At 24.1% G+C, this 18,363-nt stretch overlaps 4 protein-coding genes across 4 annotated transcripts; 1 reads left to right on the top strand and 3 right to left on the bottom strand. All coding sequences in view use genetic code 6, as the record gives it.

Annotated features, from left to right (window-relative positions):
* Positions 1–713: 713 nt before the first annotated feature.
* Positions 714–3,255, top strand: TTHERM_00599960 (pre-mRNA processing factor 3 (Prp3) protein; the record flags this gene model as incomplete). Its single annotated transcript, XM_001032470.1, has 2 exons — positions 714–1,705; positions 1,761–3,255. 2 exons carry the CDS (start codon positions 714–716, stop codon positions 3,253–3,255), a joined length of 2,487 nt encoding a protein of 828 aa, XP_001032470.1.
* A 383-nt stretch (positions 3,256–3,638) lies between these two features.
* Positions 3,639–8,346, bottom strand: TTHERM_00599950 (tubulin-tyrosine ligase family protein; the record flags this gene model as incomplete). Its single annotated transcript, XM_001032469.2, has 14 exons — positions 3,639–3,887; positions 4,041–4,112; positions 4,210–4,433; positions 4,487–4,660; positions 4,722–4,959; positions 5,018–5,170; positions 5,227–5,482; positions 5,549–6,501; positions 6,556–7,149; positions 7,197–7,358; positions 7,411–7,513; positions 7,569–7,646; positions 7,705–7,786; positions 7,989–8,346. 14 exons carry the CDS (start codon positions 8,344–8,346, stop codon positions 3,639–3,641), a joined length of 3,696 nt encoding a protein of 1,231 aa, XP_001032469.2.
* Positions 8,347–8,955: 609 nt separating this feature from the next.
* Positions 8,956–12,099, bottom strand: TTHERM_00599940 (chitin synthase; the record flags this gene model as incomplete). The annotated part of the gene is made up of 9 exons (XM_001032468.1): positions 8,956–9,888; positions 9,948–10,081; positions 10,151–10,468; positions 10,540–10,635; positions 10,712–11,052; positions 11,151–11,441; positions 11,492–11,645; positions 11,698–11,940; positions 12,000–12,099. The coding sequence occupies 9 exons, from the start codon at positions 12,097–12,099 to the stop codon at positions 8,956–8,958; spliced, it is 2,610 nt and encodes an 869-aa protein (XP_001032468.1).
* Positions 12,100–13,460: 1,361 nt separating this feature from the next.
* TTHERM_00599930 (ATPase, histidine kinase-, DNA gyrase B) lies at positions 13,461–18,136 on the bottom strand (the record flags this gene model as incomplete). Its single annotated transcript, XM_001032467.2, has 2 exons — positions 13,461–15,145; positions 15,397–18,136. The coding sequence occupies 2 exons, from the start codon at positions 18,134–18,136 to the stop codon at positions 13,461–13,463; spliced, it is 4,425 nt and encodes a 1,474-aa protein (XP_001032467.2).
* Positions 18,137–18,363: the final 227 nt, after the last annotated feature.

The raw sequence follows: 18,363 nt of genomic DNA, 5'->3' as shown, positions 1-18,363 counted from the left end.
ATTTTTAATTTTAGAAATTTTAAATTAATTGAAGCATTTTAAAATGTTTTTTTATATATATATATCATAGGGTCTCATTAATAAATATCCCATATTATAAGTTATTTTTTAAAAATAAGAGTGAGTACATAGTTCACAAGTTTAATGACAGATTTTGCAAACATTATTTTCAGAGTATTACCTTTCTTGGCAGGTATGAAAGCAAGCACTACCATTAAGAAACCTAACTATATATATTTAGTTTATTTATGATAAAAGTATTTTACTTTCCCTAAGGACAGCTTAAAAATTGACTATTTGACGGACTAGTGCAAGTTTAACACTATGAAATGCATTATGCACACTCATTTTTGGTTATGTTTATATATTGATCTCCTTATGGTTCTGTATATTATATTGTTCATTCTATTTGATTGAAATTAATGAACCAATTTTTTAATAGATTTTTCTATGCTAAACTTGAAAGAAAATTAATAAATTAATTTTATTATATTAAAATAAAAAATTAAAATTGTGATAAGAAATTTTATTATTTAATGTTGGACTGAATACATATTTTACTATTTTTATGAGAAACCATCCATATCAAAATTTCATATTAGTAAATAAAGAAAATAAATTAAGGTTTATTTAATGTAATTTTTTCTAGCCACCTTAATTTAAAAATTAATATATCTAATAGTAAAAAAAAGATATTATTAAAAATTTAGAAAATGAGTAAGAGGCCAGGAGAAGAAATTTAAGGGAATGATCCTTAAAAAAAAATAAAAACTGCAGATCTTCCTACAGCTCCAAGTACAGCAAATAAAATATCTTATGGCAGTCTTAAACCTCCAACATCTAGCAGTTCTTCTATATCTTATGCTGCTTTTAAAAAATAATAATTATCTACTATGAAATAGCCTGCTAAACCAATTAGCCAATAATAGGTTCCTTAATCTACAGGATCTAGTTTGACATCTGCTGCAGCAGCTGTATAAAATAATTAAAATGCTTCAAAATAATTAACATAATAGGGTAGTTCATAAGCTTAAGATAGTAAAATAATTGATGCCGCATCTTCAAATTAAAAAAATCAAGATTCTAATGCATCAAATAAAAATGAAAATAAAAACACTTCTGAACAATCTTAAAATAAATTTAGTGAAGCTTAACCTAACCCATAATAAGTAGCACCTAAAACAATTGATTTAAAAAGCTAGTAATAATAAATCATAGAAAGAGCTAAGAAGTTAAGAGAAGAAGAAAAAAGACTTGCTGAATTAAAAAAGAATACAGCTGTCATTTAAAAAGTCTAAAATGCTTAATAAGGAATAAAACCTGGCTAACCAAGTTCTATAAGTCAAACAAAAATTCAAAAAGAATTAAAGAAGAAAGAGGAAAAGAAACCTCTTACAAAATAAGAATTAGAAATGAAATAACTTTAGGAATTTGCTAAGAAAAAGGAAAAAGAATAAAAATTAATTGAAAAATTGCTGAAAGAAGGCAAAATAAAGCCAGAAGATTTAGATAAATCAAGCAAGAAGGAAGAGATAAAAATTGACAGCAAAGAAAAAGAAGTACGTTTAGATGAAAAAGGTAATTTAATCGATATTAAGGGTAACATAATTGTAATTGACTCAAATAAAAGCACCTTAAAAATCAATTAACAAAAGAAGCAACTAGATAAATTAACTAAAATGGCTAGAAATGCTCGTTTTTAAAAGTAAATTTTATTAAATTTTATAAACCTTTATTAAATATTTTATAATTTTAAAAAGCTCACAAGTATTTTAAGATTCTAGCATATTTACTACAACAAGTTTAAAGAGAGAAAGGAAGAAAATGCATGCACTTAACTTTATAGAAGATACAAATTAAATTGAAGACGAAAAAGAAGAATATGAAGATAAAATGGATATTGAGAGTAAGAGTGAAGAAGATTAATCTGGTTCTAGTTCAAGTGAAAGTGAGACTGAACAAAAAATGGAATAAGAAAACCAATAAAATGAAGAAAATATAGAAAAAAATGAAGATTTCAGATAATTGATTCAAAAAACTGAAACTGATTACAGAAGAGAAGATTTTTAGAAAACAAATAGCAAATATTTACAAAGTTTACACAAAAAAAAGTAGAGTTTGAAGCAAAAGCATCACGATCCTATTCCAGATATTGAATGGTGGGATTTGGCATTATTCGATAATACTAGAAGATACTACTTACCATTAGACCAAGCTAACTAAACAATTGCTAATTAAGCAATTCAAGCAGGAAACGAATCTAATGCTACAACTAATAACAATCCTGAAAATTAAACAGCCAACGAAAATAATTTGTCAATTAACATTTTGGATAATTTAGAGATTATTAAGCAATTATTGTCTAAATTATAAGTTGAAAATTTCGAATACTCTAAGGATTATTATCGTTAAGAAAAAATTACTAACTTGATAGAGCATCCTAAGCCTTTTAAAAATGATGGATTGCCTAATTCTAATCAACTCGTAGTCATTCCTAACTACTTAACTAAGAAAGAGTAAAAAAAGCTGAGCAGACGTCATCGTTTAGAAAAAGAAAAAGAAAAGCAAGATAAAATAAAATTAGGATTAATCAAGCCTCCTCCTCCTAAAGTTAGACTAAAAAATATGATGCGTGTTTTAGGTAATGAAGCAGTTGCTGATCCTACAAAAATGGAAGCTTTGGTTAGATAAGGCATAGCTGAGCGTTTGTAGGAGCATCTTCGTAGAAATTAAGAACGTTAATTGACTAAAGAGCAAAAAGCTGAGAAATTCTTACGTAAGCTTAAAAGAGATAGTGCTATTGAATGTAGAGTAGCCCTATTCAGAATTGAAAATCTATAAGACAGAGTTCATAAGTTTAAGGTTGACATCAATGCATAATAAATGTAATTGCATGGTGCTCTTATTAACCCAGTAGAAAATCCTGAAAGTAGATCTACTATAAATATGCCTGCAATAGTCCTCGTTGAAGGTGGTCCCAAGGCAATTAAGTTTTATAAAAAGCTTATGCTTCGTCGTATTAAATGGAACAAAAACAGCTACTTACCTAAAGATGAAAATGGTGAAATTATTACTCCAGTTGACTTGACAGATAATAAATGTGCTTTAGTTTGGGAAGGAGTAGTTAAAGATCACAATTTCAATAAATGGAAAGTTCATGATGTGGACAGTGAAGTAGAAGCTAGAAGAGTTTTTACAGAAAAAAATGTAGAGTTTTACTTTGACATGGCAATTAACTATTAATATCCTAATTGAAAAGAAAATTTAAATTGAATTAGCCTTTTATTTTTCTATTTATGAAAATCTATTTGAAGGAAATTAATTTATGAAAAAATATTTATTTGATAATCAATTTAAATTGATTTTATTGAGATAAAAATATAGAAAAAAAACTATTATTTTTTATTTATGTACTTAAAAAAGTTAGTTAAAAAACATTTGTTTCATTTTAACAAATTAATTTATTAAACACAAACAATTTAGTATATTTTTTTTAAATAATATAATTTTCATCATTATTTCTACAGCTATATTTATGGAAATATTTGTTAGTTGAGATCAAATTTTTTGGTATTTTATCATATTAAGATTTAGTGTAGTATGGTGGAGGGAATATAGGATCAATTTTCCTCATTATTTCAACTGCTATATATATGAGAATATTTATTAGTTTAGATCAAGTTTTTTGGTATTTTATCATATTAAGATTTAGTGTAGTATGGTGGAGGGAATAATGGATCAACAGCAAATCTAAAAGTTTGATCAATAAGCTCATTATAAAATTTATATAAAAATTAGTTTTAACTATTTCCTTACTTCAACTTTGTGTTAACTGAAAGTAACCATACTTTTAAGTATTTATCAACAATAAAATTTAAAGAAATAACCTTTTTAAAATGAAATATATTTAATTCAAAATATATTATTTATTTATTTAGTTAATATTTATTTTGTTTGAACAAAAATATTATTTAATGAATATTTGAAATATTTAATTGCAAAGAATGAATTATTGAAATAAGTTAGTGATATTTATTTACCTAAAAGCAAAATTGTAATCTATCATTGAGGATATCTTAAGCTTTATATTTAATAAATTCACTAGAGAGTTTCTATTTATTTTGAAATATAATTAATTGTATCAATAAATAAAAATTATTTATAATTATATATTTTTAAAATTATAAAAAATATAGAATTTATTTATACTTTAATTTGCTATAAGATTGTGTTATCAAATGAGCAATTTTGGAATTAAAAGTGGGCATCTTTGTATTCAGATAGACTCATCTTGTTAAACTTTTCAAAAATACCATAGTTCTAAGCTTTAAATTACTTTTAATCATTGGTATTATGTGAAGCATCATCATCTAAATCTAAAATTTAATAGCTTTTAGAACATGTAGAAATAAACCCATCTTCGTACCAGTAAGCTTTATTAAAATATAAAAATTATTGATAAAGTATCATTAAACTTTATAATTACCATTTAGGTGATCATTATAAGATGTTACTAATACAAAACCTTTTATTGTAAACTTTCTTTTTTCAAGAAGTAGAGGTTATTCAATATATTTTTGAACAATTATTTTTTATATTTTTTATTTTGGCTACAAAAGTTAGTTTTTAAACTATTAAATATCTTCCTTTTTGTAAATTACTATTCAATTTAAAATCATATTTATTTCTCATTTAATTGTATTAAATAAATTAATAGTTACTTTTGTAGTCATAATTGTCGTTTTTATTATCGATGATCTTAACAATCCATGTGTTTGTCAAAAAATTTTAAGATATATCCTTTTAATGGCTTTAATCTAAATAAATCTGATTTATACTTCCATCTAATTTATCAAATTCTTATTAAAATTTTTGAGCCTGCTGCTTAAAATTTTCTTTTGTAAAAAGAAAAGAAGTTGGAATACAAAGTATATCCTAGTTTTAAGCTTAAAAGTCTACCTATATTTTACATGATTATTTCAAAACAATGAAAATATTAAATTATATGAATGAATACATATTATTTTTCTATTTCTTAAAATGGCTATAAATGATTGTATAGTGTAATTGATTTCTTGTTGTTTATATGGTACCATTTTTAAGGATTAGCTACATGTTTTTCTTCTTACAGGGCGGTGATTTGATTTTATTGGCTCTTCTTAAAAATATTCTAGTTTTTATAAATTATAATTTTAACAAAGAAAATATGCATTAAAACTATTTTACTTAAATTTTTAATTCTTCTTATTTAAAATAATCTTAATCATTAGTTTTAAATTGATTTGTTTTGTAACTAACTAAGCTTGAAACATTACTTATTAAATAGCTGTCATCGAAATCTTCTTTTTGTAAATTTTGCTTTTGAAACAATTTTAAAGGAGTTAAATAAGAAAAGTAATCTAAACTCAATTCCTAGCTGCAGAATAAATTTGCATTTTAATTTTATAATTTATTTGATTTATTTTAAATTATCCACCACCATCTATTTTATTTATCAAAAAGCATAATAAATATATATATATATATAATAAGAATAATAATTAAATACCTCATTGATAGTGCTTAATCATAAAGACTATCATTGATTTACATTTAGAGATTAATTACAGGGTTATAATCTAAAAATCTTAACATATCAAAATTTTGCACTAAGTTATTTTAGTTGTTCAACTTTCTTAAAAAAGAATAGTATTATCTTAGATATTCACAGTCAAATATAAAATCACTTTATTCTATTTATTGTTTAATTTAACTTTGATTTTAAACCTTTTATTGTTTTACAGACAGCAATGTTTACTTTTTTTAAGGAGTTAAATTCTTTTAAAATTATGAATTATTGAAATATTAAGTTTTTTGTTAGTAATCATATCTTTTTTAATCAGTTAGAGCCGATTTTTGAACATAAGGTTATTTGACTTAGCTCTTATTGTTGTAATATCCAGTTTTTGAAGAGTAACTAGGGGTTAGAGATCTTTATTATTGTTGGATTTCTTAATCCATCTATTGGTCTTCTATTTGTATTTGATTCCTTTTTGTAGGAGTTTTAAAATATTCAACAAACTTTTTATGTTTAAGTAATATTGGGGAAAACTCAAATTTTTATATTTTATTTTATTTATATGACTACGGTGTTTAAGACTTTGTGCTTATCTATGCTTTTGAGCTTTACTAATGAGTTTAACTCACAGAACTTTGCAATTCCAGTTATTTTTAAAACTAAAAAGTTTATTCATTTACCTAATTCATATTATTTTCAATGCTAGTCTCTAAATTTTATTACTACAAAATTTATCCATTATTTTATAAACTTTAGTTTATGAGAGGATTTAAACCGAAATTGCTTGTTTTACCAAACTCAAATTGACTCAACTGAATTTAATTTGATTAGAAATTCTCTAAAAATATATTAAAAAGTTATACTTTTTAGTATCCATCAGCAGTTATTTTATCTTAAAGTAAACTCTGATTCAATAATAGATGGTTTACTACTTTTTATATGTCCTAAAAAATAATTAAAATCTAAAATCTAAATAAATAAATAAATTATTATATTACATTTTAATTATTGCTTATTTTAGTTTATGGTAGCACATCTTTTGATATGATGATTTGTAGTAGTTAGAAAATATTTTCTTACATCATTTAAGAAGTAAGTTATATAAAAGAGTCGATTTGATATTTATCAGAGACATTCAAATGAATTAAGTTATTCCATTGTTTTATTTAATCAATATTGCATAAAATATCTTTGACAAATATTCTACTCTTATTTTAAAGCTTAATCTAATTTTCATTGTGTTATCGATTTATGTATAAAAGGAAATCAGTCAAATCTTTTTATTTCTACTGCAAAGCTGCTTGGTGAAAGTTATATTGTTGGTTTAAAACTTATTATTGAAATTAACATTTTTCTAATTATTCTGTATATTTTTTTTCATCTTCCTAAATCTCAGTAACAATATTTTACAAAGTCTGCCATTTATCTCTTGCACTATTCTAAACTGATGATTCTATACTTATAACTTCTTCAACTTTCTTAGTAGCAACTAATTGTGGCTTCACAGTCTATAAAGTTTAGGATTTTCCCATATCACACATATTTAATATATTTTGTTAAAAAATATCTCTGGCATCAAGTATAACACTTTTCTTTTAGTTCATTTTGGTTAATAAAGATTAAATTATTAGTAAATTACTTTTTAATTTTAAGTAGAAGTTTGTTGTTGTGGATTACTTTTTACCTCTTTTTAGATTATAACTTTTTACTAAAGCAATTTTAAGAACTCGTTTATCTTCATAGGTACAGTACATGATATTTCAAGATAAATCATATTATTTTTTTAAGCAAACGCATTTGCCTTTTAAAGTTTATAGGAGAATTAACTTTTACAAAAAAACAAAAAAACATACATCTGAGGAATGGATTTATCTGCTACAAGACATATCAAGTTTATTTCCAAGTAGAAATATAATGCATTTATTTTAGTTAATAATTGTTTTTATAGACTAATAGCTAAATATTTAATACAATTTTTTAATTTAAATGATCGTATAAAGACTAATTTTACATTCTTTTAGCATTATCAAAAGACATCTTGGATGTTAGGTCAAAAAGAAATACTATCACTGAAGATTTAGATGCTTATCTTTTATATAAATTTAGTAGAAATAAATATTTTGTAATTAAGCAAATTTATAAATTACACATTGCTGTTGAATTATATATCTAATTTTATCGATTATTCATTTTTATCTATCATTAAATAACTTTTTTCATCTCCTTGACCTATTTTTTAAAAAAAAAGTTAAAATAATCTCTCGCTAATTTTCTCTATAATGATAATGTCTTTTGTAATGTGTGAAAGATATTGGTTAAAAAATACCTATTCTATTTACAAAAGAAGTTAATCCGTCTTTTTATCCACTAAAAATGGTCATATAATAATTATTTTGCTATGAGCTATTCATTTACTATTATAATAAAATACTTTTAATCTTCTTAAATTCTAATCTATCTAGTTCTTTCAGCTCAGCAATTATTCTGGATTTTAATTAAATTTTTAAAGTAATAAACAAATATTATGTGGCTTTATTTTGTTTACTTAATTAAATAGGACTGTTGATCATAATAAAATATTTGTTAATACTAATAGGTGATAAAATTTATTACAATATCCCCTTTTATTAACAGCATTCTATTAGATTTTTATAAATACAGTAAATTGAAAGATATTTTGTTACAAATAACTCATTTTTTTCTTATTTCTTATATCTAATTTACACAAAAATAAATATTTAGCTTGAATTGATGGATATTAATTTATTCTTAACTTCTTAAAAACTCATTTATCTCTAAAAATTAATTCTTCTACATCTTGGAGGTCAAATTAAGAATTTTAGTATTTAAATTTACATATTTGTTAAATGAACATTAAATTAAAAGCTTATTTACTTACAAAAAAAATTATATTCTTCTTACTTTAAGTTAAATTTAAAAAATAAAAATATTTTAATTATAACCAAAAATTAATAATTTAAAAATTTTTATGTCTCATGATAAATAATATAAAAAATTATTTAAGCAAAAATAGATAGAAAAATTTGATGGATAGATAGGTGGGAATGGAGAAAAGAAAATAACTAAAATTTAAAGACTTAGCTATTTTTTAAAAAAAAAAATTAAGGTATTTAGGATAATTTATTTAATAATTCACCCTAGTTTAAAAATAAATTATTAATAGAATTAATAATTATATTTAGAATTAACAATTAAGAATTAGTTAAATAGAATACGCAAATTTTAAATACTATGAATTTCATTCATAAAATTAATTTTTATATGTGTTACATCTATATGGAAAGTATACAATTTATAAAATTGTAAAAGATATAAAATAATTTAAAATATAAATTAGTTAAGAATTATTATTGTTTGATTTTTAAAAGATAAATTGTTCATTAGTTGTTAAATAATTTATTTCTGATTTCTCTTAATTTGCTTTAGCTATCTTAATCTCTTTTGATTTTTTTTGATTTTTCATTCATTTATATTCTGAAGAATATAAAGTAGATTTCATGGATGGTGGCAAAGAAAATTCTGAATAAAAGCTGTCCAGTTAGGAAAATAGAAATTATGAATAAAATGTAAGGTTTTATTCTAGAGAATTACTCATCTTCTTCAATAACTTTACTTGTTAATAGGATAGAGAAAACTATACCAATAGTGACGTTAGTTATGAACCACTCAGCTACGAATTTAAACTTAATTTGCTTGCTCAATTCTTGTTAGGCACCACTGTCATCAGAGTTTTTAGTTCCCCAAGAGAGATCATCAATTCTACAAATAGCGTATATAAGCAATAAATGAATATATTATGCTTAATAAGCCATATAGTGAATGAAAGACTTAAGAATCTCAATAATTTTAGTGGGGTACCAAAGGATAGGAATAACATTAATTGCAAAACCTAAAACGACTATCCAGGAGAAGACAGTACGTAATTTTTCATCTTTCCATGAGCTTAACAAACCTCTATTTTCTTCTTCTATTGAAATATTTCCAATTATGTTCTTTTTAATTACATAGATGAACATTTCGACAACGTATGCCATCATAAGACCAAAGGCTGCTAACATAATTATACCTAAATAAGTAGAAATAGCGTAAAATGAAGATATAACTTTAGGATTTCTATTATTGAAAGCTATTGAGTAATAAATGATCATTAAAATGCACATAAAGTAAGAGACTAAGAAAAGAGTGGTCAATACAACTGAAACTATTGAGTTTGTATCCTAAGCTTAATTAAGAGTAATTGTTTCAACGTTAGTTAAAATCATGATGAACACTATAGTAAAGAATACTGATAAAGAGACATATCCCAAAAACTAGAAAATATTCAATAAGAGATTAGTAAATTAATTTTTTATTTAAATTCTAAACTTACATTATTTAATTGAGCGAATTTCATACAAATCTTAAACTTTAAAAGCTCCCAAGTTGTATGGTCTGATTCGTATACAATACTCTTCTTCTTAAGCGCTTCTATAAGTGCAAAATATGATCCATTAATCCATCTTCCTGAAAATTATTTTAAGAAATTTATCAATTAATAAAATTAAAATCGAAGAAAATAATTTAGTTAATTACTTCTTTGACCAACTAAGGTGACCAAATCTGTGACAGGATCGACTCTAGCAGTAGCATTTCTAATATATCTTAAGGTATACTTTTTTCCTTTTTTAGAGAATATTTTTAAGCAAAGAATTCTATCTTCAGCTAGATTCATATTTTATTATTCTAAAGTTAGTTCCTACTCTTTATCTAAGACACTTGCTAAGTAATCATCTAAAATAGAATTTCCATCATTATCTCTTTTCAAAGCTTCCCAGCGGTAACCACTAAAAGCACCAGGAAGAACTTAAATAAACCCAAATAAAGATTCAAAAGGTTTATCAATTAAATGACCTAATTAAATTAATTAAAATAGTTAGCAAAAATAAATGAAGAGGAAAATTATTTATTAATTAATTATTTACCCATGTTATACTCAAACATCTAAGCCTTTTGAATGCTAAATGTTTCTTCATACAATTATGAAATCCAGTCTACTTGTTTTTCATCAAAGTTATCAGCTGTTATTTATTTATTTATTAATGTATTTATTTAAATTAACCATTGTAAATTATTTAAATGAATTTAATTAATTACTTCTCTCTCCTGATTCATTATAGACATTCTATAATTTAATACCCATAAAACCACAGACTCCTCCAATATCTTTGTCTGTTTCTAAGGCTAAATACATATTGACTAGTGCAGTTTCATCTGGAATGAGACCACAATCTAACAAAATAGTATGCTCAGGCTAGAATAACTCACAAAAACCACAAAAGAACCACAAATGACTTGAAAGTTTACCACCATTTTTATACTTGATGCAATGGAAAATATGGAGATAATCCTCAGTTTCATCATTAGCGCTTGATGATTTTTCTTGTTCCTAGTTCTAATCAACAACTTTTGAAATACGTTCTCTCATTTGATAAAGTCTATAAATTTAAAAAAATTAATTTCGTTTGGTTATATTATTTAATTATTTAAATGATGTCAAATTTTATAAAATCTAATCATAAAGTCTATAAATTACATAGCGTTATTGCTCTTTGAGTCAATATATTTTTAAGCTTTTTATTTCACAGAATACAAGAAATCAGCCTTTTTAGCATCTTCTTGTCTGACATCATCAGTTATAGTTGATTTATATTTTATATATTCTTCGTTAAGCTTCTCATTTTGCTTGAAGATCTTAAAGTCATCATTTCTGAGTTATTCTACTTGATACTTAGAACGCTCCAACTACTCTTTGAATTTTTCATATTTTCTAGGAATAGTAAAGTTAGAGTTGTGGTATTTAGAACCTTCAACACGATCCCATAATCTATTTTTAAATATTTTTGTTTAATTTGTGTTATGTTATTTTTAAATTACTTGAAGTATTCAATCATATTGTCATCTGGATCTTTTTCATTATTTATTTTGTCAATACCGTCATAAATTACAACGACAACTATTTCTTCGTTTTAAATTCCTAAATTTTTTTTGAAATGCTTCATGTTTCTCAAAATACCATCCAAACTTGATTCTTTAATAATGATTTTATTAATTTATAAGTAAATTAGTAGATAAAAATATACCTAATTCTTTTCTTGCTTCGTTATACATTGTAATACAAATGGCTAACTTGGGCTTAATCTTGAGAGATTCATCATTGGTAGATTTTTAATTATAAAGAGAGATTAAACCATGGTTAGGAACTTTTTGATCATCTACTATATCCTTTATTTATTCAAATTTTTATGACAGATATGGGTCTTTTGAAGTCCTACTGCATCCTTTGAGGATAAATTTATTAATATGGCTTCCAGGTTAAGGTATTTCTATTTATATTTAATTGTATGTTGCTTTCTAAAAGTTAATTTTCTTAATTAATGCATACCTTTTTCCATTTTTAACTCAACAGGAGCCAAAATTTAGTGCTTATACTCTACCTTAGGTTAAGCGAGATTTGTTTTTAAACTGAAAAGTCTTGAACTCATATCTTTTACAAAGTTTATTTACCTTTTTTAATTAATTATTTTTTTTTTAATTTTACTCAAAAATCTAAGCAAATACACTTTTTAAACACTAAAAATATTAGCTATTTAGTGAATGAGTGAATTTATAGGTAATTGGTTGATAGATGAAATTAATTTTTTGAGTTAAGTAAAAAGATTTTTTTAGAATTAACTAGGAAATATGACTCGTAGATAAGGAAAATACATCTAGCATTTATATCCACAAGATAATAATTCTCTATTTTTTTTTCAAACGTAATGTTTAGTCAAACGAGTGAATCATAACTAGCTCGTTTGGTTGCTAGTGTAAATTTAAATTAAAGTATCTTTCATAATTTTATTAGATCAGTAATATTATATTAATTGAGTAAAACAAAAGATCCAGTAACAATTATTTAAGTTAACAAAGTTATAATGGTTTAAAATTTTATTCATAAATTAATACTCATAACGCAAAACTTAATCTAAAATAATAATTTTCCCTAATAAACATAATAAATTGCTACATTATTTGAATAAAATTTAAGCTTAATTATGATTAGGTTTTTAAGATATTAAAAATGTTTGCTTTTAAAATATGATTTGCTTAAACTGTAAATGAAGTTATCTATTATTAGATTTGATTTTCTATTTTATGCAAAGCTAATAAAAAGAATAGATAAAACCAAAATATTCATTATACCTTCAATTTGTTTGCGGTATTCTCATTATTTTATGAGTTTATTTTAAAAAGCCATTTAAATTAATAAATTCTTTTCTATTATAAACATAAAATGTATAAATATCCATCCTAAAAAACTTAATAAAAGATAAAAATAATTTTTTAATTAATTGTGATTTTTAATTTAGTTAGCATGTTTTTATAGCTGAAAGCCTTTAAAAAGTAAATAATTTAATAAATTTATTAAAATAGAAGACATTATATTTTAGATACTGACAAATAGAATTAAATAAGATTTATTTGTTTATGTATTTACAAGTTTAATTGTTTAAAATTATTTTTTGCATAGAATGATAAACTCGCTAATCACTAAAAATAAGGGATTAGAATCTCTTTTATAAAAAAGGGAGAGGTGTAGGTAGAGTAAGATATAACTATTTTATTTTATTACAAGCTCAATTTAATTAATTTATTTATTTATTATTTTACATTTATTTTAGATTCTCAATCCCTACTAAAATACTTATTTGTTATTAATTAATTTATATAAATATATTCAGTAAAAATTAAAATTTTTTTTTTATTTAGGTTTTTTATTTAATACAAAAGGTTCGCTCATCTAGTTTTAATATTTTAGAGTTTTAGGAACATTTATTTATTTATTCTTTTTTAATAGATTTTTTCAAAGTAGAAGCTCACTTTAGCTTGAAAAGTTAACATTTTATATTTAAAGGTTATTTTAATTCAATTACATGAAAATTTTATTTATTTCCTTTTTAATATGCTACAATTTTACTGGTTTAGAAAGAAACCCATCTGCCCCGCTTTATTGAGCATTTTAAATTTCATCCAGACGAGAATCACCTGATATCATTACTATAATAATTTCTTAATTAATACCTTTTATTATTTGTATTGCTTCTGTTCCTTTCATCACTGGCATATTTGAATCTATAAATATTAGCTGGTATCCGTTAGGGCTATTTTAAACTAAATCAGCAGCCTCTTTACCGTTGTACGCCTTTTCAAGAAGGAATTCATTTTTTTGTAAAAAATCTAAAGTTTAGAGCATCACATAAATGTTAAAAGGTTCATCGTCAACAATAAGAACACTTTTTACTCCTAGCTATCTCAGTTATCCTATGAATTGCTCGTTAGAATTTTACTCCATTTAAGGACTATGCAATGCGCTTTGGTCTTGGGGAATATTATTGATGTAGTATGAGCTACTTAATTTTCTAACAGCTTTTTTGTGGTTTTGTTTTGGATTTTAGAGAGTTGTTGTAAAATTAGAGCTTATGTTTCCATTTGAATTTAATCTCTTTTGAGTCGGAGTTCTGCTTTTTTATAGATTTTATGTCGAAAGTTACTAATTTTACTAAGATACTTGATGATTATTTTGAATATTGTTTTCAAAATCAATTTTATCAGCTAGCTTCAGATTTTCATTAACAATTATTGCATTATAAAGTGTTTTTGATGAGGAAGGAACCAACTCTGATTAATTAATTTCTGATTGAAAAGCTTAAATTTGATTTTATTATGAATTAGTCAATTAATTTTTAATAAAAGATTTAGAATTTCCTGTATATTATGAACCACTCTTTAAATTTTGGTTATTAGATAAAATACCTTATATTTTATAGCCTTATTCTAGAGGAGGAGGAGGAGGAGATAATTCGTTTGGGTTACTTATGTTACGAAAAGGTGACTTGTTATATTTAAATTTGTACTCAAAGTTGGTTTTGATATTTCTTTCACTTTCGTAAATTGATTTAGGAGTTAAACTGATTTACTGACTGCTATGGCTAATCTAATGGTCATTTTAGTTATTATTTGTAAGGATCCCATCATAATTTTAAGATATATTTGTAAAACTAGAATTGAAACGGTTTTTTTGGTTGGATAAAATACCACTAGGAGTTTAGATAAGGCTATTTAATTATTTGATCTTATTGCCTAGACTCTTCAAATCGTTCATATTATAAAATCTATCAGAAACTAAAGGGATATTTGCATGAGATATGTACTATTTAGTGTCAAATTATATATTTTCTAAAATATTCTTAGAAAGGTAGTTCTCTTGCTCACTTTCTTCCGAAAATTAATTTGTTTGTTTCTTTTGATTTTCTTAGTTTTTGTAATCATGCTATAGTTCTTAGTCTTCAATACTACATCCTTCAGTCTTTATGCTCATCACTGAATTTGCATCACAATAATTGTAAATGTGTTTATCTTACAAATTTAAAAATATAACAAATGAAAAAGTAGTGCCTTTATCTTTTTCCGAAATCAACTATATTTATTGTTTGCTAGGTCCCATTTCTTATACAAGTTTTTGACTAATAACAAGACCTAAGCCAACTCCTATATTGATAAAAATAAAATATAAAAATAAATGTCATGTATTATTATTTAGTATTTTGGAAAGTATTTTTTAAAAAAAAGTATATTCTTGTAAGTAAATTCTATGCAATTAGAATGTGAGTTTGCATCAATTAAAATTTTAAATTAAGATAATTAATTAATAAGTTGTAAATATAACCCAGTATTTTCAAGTAAGCTAAAATATTAATATTTTTTACAAGTATTTAATATCAAAATATTAAAGTAATTACCTCTCGGGTTTTCACCTTTTTTATTGTCAAATGTTTGATAAAGCTTAAAAAGCTCATTCTTAATGTTATCTGGAATACCTGAGCCAGTGTCTGAAATGGATATTTTAAAAAGCTCTTACTTGTTTGTATTAGAAAAAGAGACAGTCACTCCACCTCTTGAGGTATATTTGATTGCATTGCTAATAAGATTGATCATAATTTATTTTAATCTAAATCCATCTGTATAAATGTAATCATTGCATAGTTTTGAAATGAAAATGAGCTCAATACCTTTCAATTTTACTTATGGAAGAAATAAACTATTGAGTTCATTAATTAAATCATCTATTTTAACTTGCTCGCTGACTAATCTAAGTTTTCTCTTCGAGTGCTGATAAAAATCTTAAATATCATGCACTAAAAATAAAAGAAGCTGGGTATTTTTTTAGGCTATACTCAAAAACTCCTTGATTTTTTCTAAATTTAATTGATTCTATTAGGTAATATCTTTTTAATTAATTATTTCTTTTTCACATAAATCAAGCATTTAAACCATACCATTTAGAGGGTTTTTCAAATCGTGAGTAACAGTAGCTAAGAGATCATCTTTGTAGCCTTCTTTGTCTACTGTATTATTTTCATTTAGGTTTTCTTAAATCTCCTTGTAAACATCAGTTACTTCTATAAAATAAAAAACTGCTATATTCTGCGATAAAAATTTTAGATTTTAGATATTTTAATTTTAATTCATAGAATAGACAATCGAGTTCATTTTTGATAAGCTCAGATTACTAGATCTTTTTTAAATTGCAGGCTATTGAGGAAATAATTAGATCAGGTGATGTTGTTGTTGCTACTACTGCAATTATTACAATTGACTTTACAGATTCAAATTTTCACTTAAGTTGTTTTCAGCAGTTTATAAATGATGAGCTTTACTTTTAGGGGAAGGAAGAAATCCATTATCAAATTGGATATGATCTTGGATAATCATTTTGTATATCGTTGATGTTCTTTAATTTTGACAAATGTGATAGTTTTTACTTAAAATATCTTTATATTTAGGATCAAAGAACATTTTAATAAACTTTTCTAGCGAGACGGTTAGTTCGTCTATGTGCATTTCGCTTATAAATTTTTTTGTGTCTTCATTGTTTGTTTCAACTATTTCTATCTTTTTTTCTTAAGAGCTGATTATAAGATATTGAAATGGAATATTTATTTGCTTTTAAATTTAGTTTAAAGTTTTTTCATAGTTAGGAATTTAAATAGGGAGACCCTATTAGCTGTTAGAAATCTACTCTTCGAAGATTGTTTGCTATTTAATTTCTGGGAAGTAAAAACTTTCATCATTGATCATAGAGAGTTATGTTTTTGACAAAGTTGATTGCTTCTTAACTGTATTCGATTTCATCATTTGGGGAGATTAGTTGAAATTTTGTTACTATATTATGCTATCTTCTATAGTCTAAACCTGTAAATTACCACAATTAGGACATTAAATATTAATCCCAAACCCAACCTGAGAACTAAATTTATTTTTTTAACCAAGTCTGACTTTAGCATTTTAATTGCTGAGCATGCGAGTGTTTTTCCTTATGCTTTACTAAAAACTGTTCTTACTAGAAGTCGCTTAAATAATCTTAGGATTATTTGTAGTCCCGTTTTTGTTAATCTAATTCTATTGCTAATTCAAATTTTAATAAATGCTACTGTGTAAGTTTTTATTGAAAAAAAAATTATTTGAGCTATGGTTATTAATGTTCATAGAATCTTACTAAATATTGTTATTTAAATTATTACTAACTCTGTGTGAATTACAGTAAATAGAATTCTCGTTCATAATATTGAGGTTTTATATATTTTATCTTTGTGTTTAAAAATTTAAGTTGCTGCTTGTTTGATGAATCCTATTGTTTTACTAGACAATACCGCCACTACCTATCATATTATTTATGTTAGCGCTATGAATGTAGTGAGATTATGTCTAAGAAGCTAGTTTTCTTATTGAGGGATTTAATTAGTATGAGCTAGGTTACATCGCTGCTTAAGTAGTACAATTAAATTAAAAAGACATAAAGTAACTTAGATTTTTGTGATTAGAAGTTAAAGTTGCATCTTAGCTCTAACCTCCATAAGATTTACTATATATCAATCTGTTAATATTTTAATCAATCTTGTTGAGGAAGATAGTAATGGCGATAATAAATAAACATGAAAGAGCAAAATAAACTGCCATTCCAGTGCAAAAGTCTTATATTATAAAAAAGATAATCTATAGGTATATTATATAAGGAAAAGAAATTAGTTGTATTCTTCTTGATACTTCAATACCAACAAATGAAAACAAAAATAGCATTTCTTATATTCTGGTTGCTCTGCTCTAATTGTGCTCCTAGTCATGGTAAATAAGAATCGATGCGATTATCACTGCCTACTTTGTAACTATCAATAACTATTGCAAAATGTTATGTAAAAAGGTCTCTTTTATAATAAGCAGTATATCTATCATACATATTAATAAAGTGATAGTACCTAAAATCAAGAACATATTTTTAAGATTATCTTTATTCAAAATAAATGTCACCAGTACAATGCAAATAAACGCTATATTAATAGTTATATAAAGACATTTCACAAAAATTTTTATCTATTCATTTATTGATTCTTAAGGACTTAAACCTCCTTTATCGTTTATATTAAGAGCAGGATTTGCGTCTTCATTTTAATTAAAGTTTTCTTTTACTAAAGATGGATTCATAGTCTACCTAATAGTCTGCGAAATTTATATATTAGAATTTAACTAAATGTAAATTTAATTGATGCGGATTTTATACTAAAATTCGCAGATGATTTATTGTAAAATCTATGGCTAAGGTGAACTTTTTATTCTATTTGACTGCTAAATTGATATGTTTTTACTTATATTAATATAGCAGATGCTAAATGATATTATTATTAATAGAGTGATATATTATAAAATTGCTA

Source organism: Tetrahymena thermophila (genome assembly GCF_000189635.1).
Source record: "Tetrahymena thermophila SB210 genomic scaffold scf_8254563, whole genome shotgun sequence".
Lineage (NCBI taxonomy): Eukaryota > Ciliophora > Oligohymenophorea > Hymenostomatida > Tetrahymenidae > Tetrahymena > Tetrahymena thermophila.
Note: the sequence above shows the minus strand (reverse complement) of the source record. Positions and strands in the feature narration are given on the sequence as shown.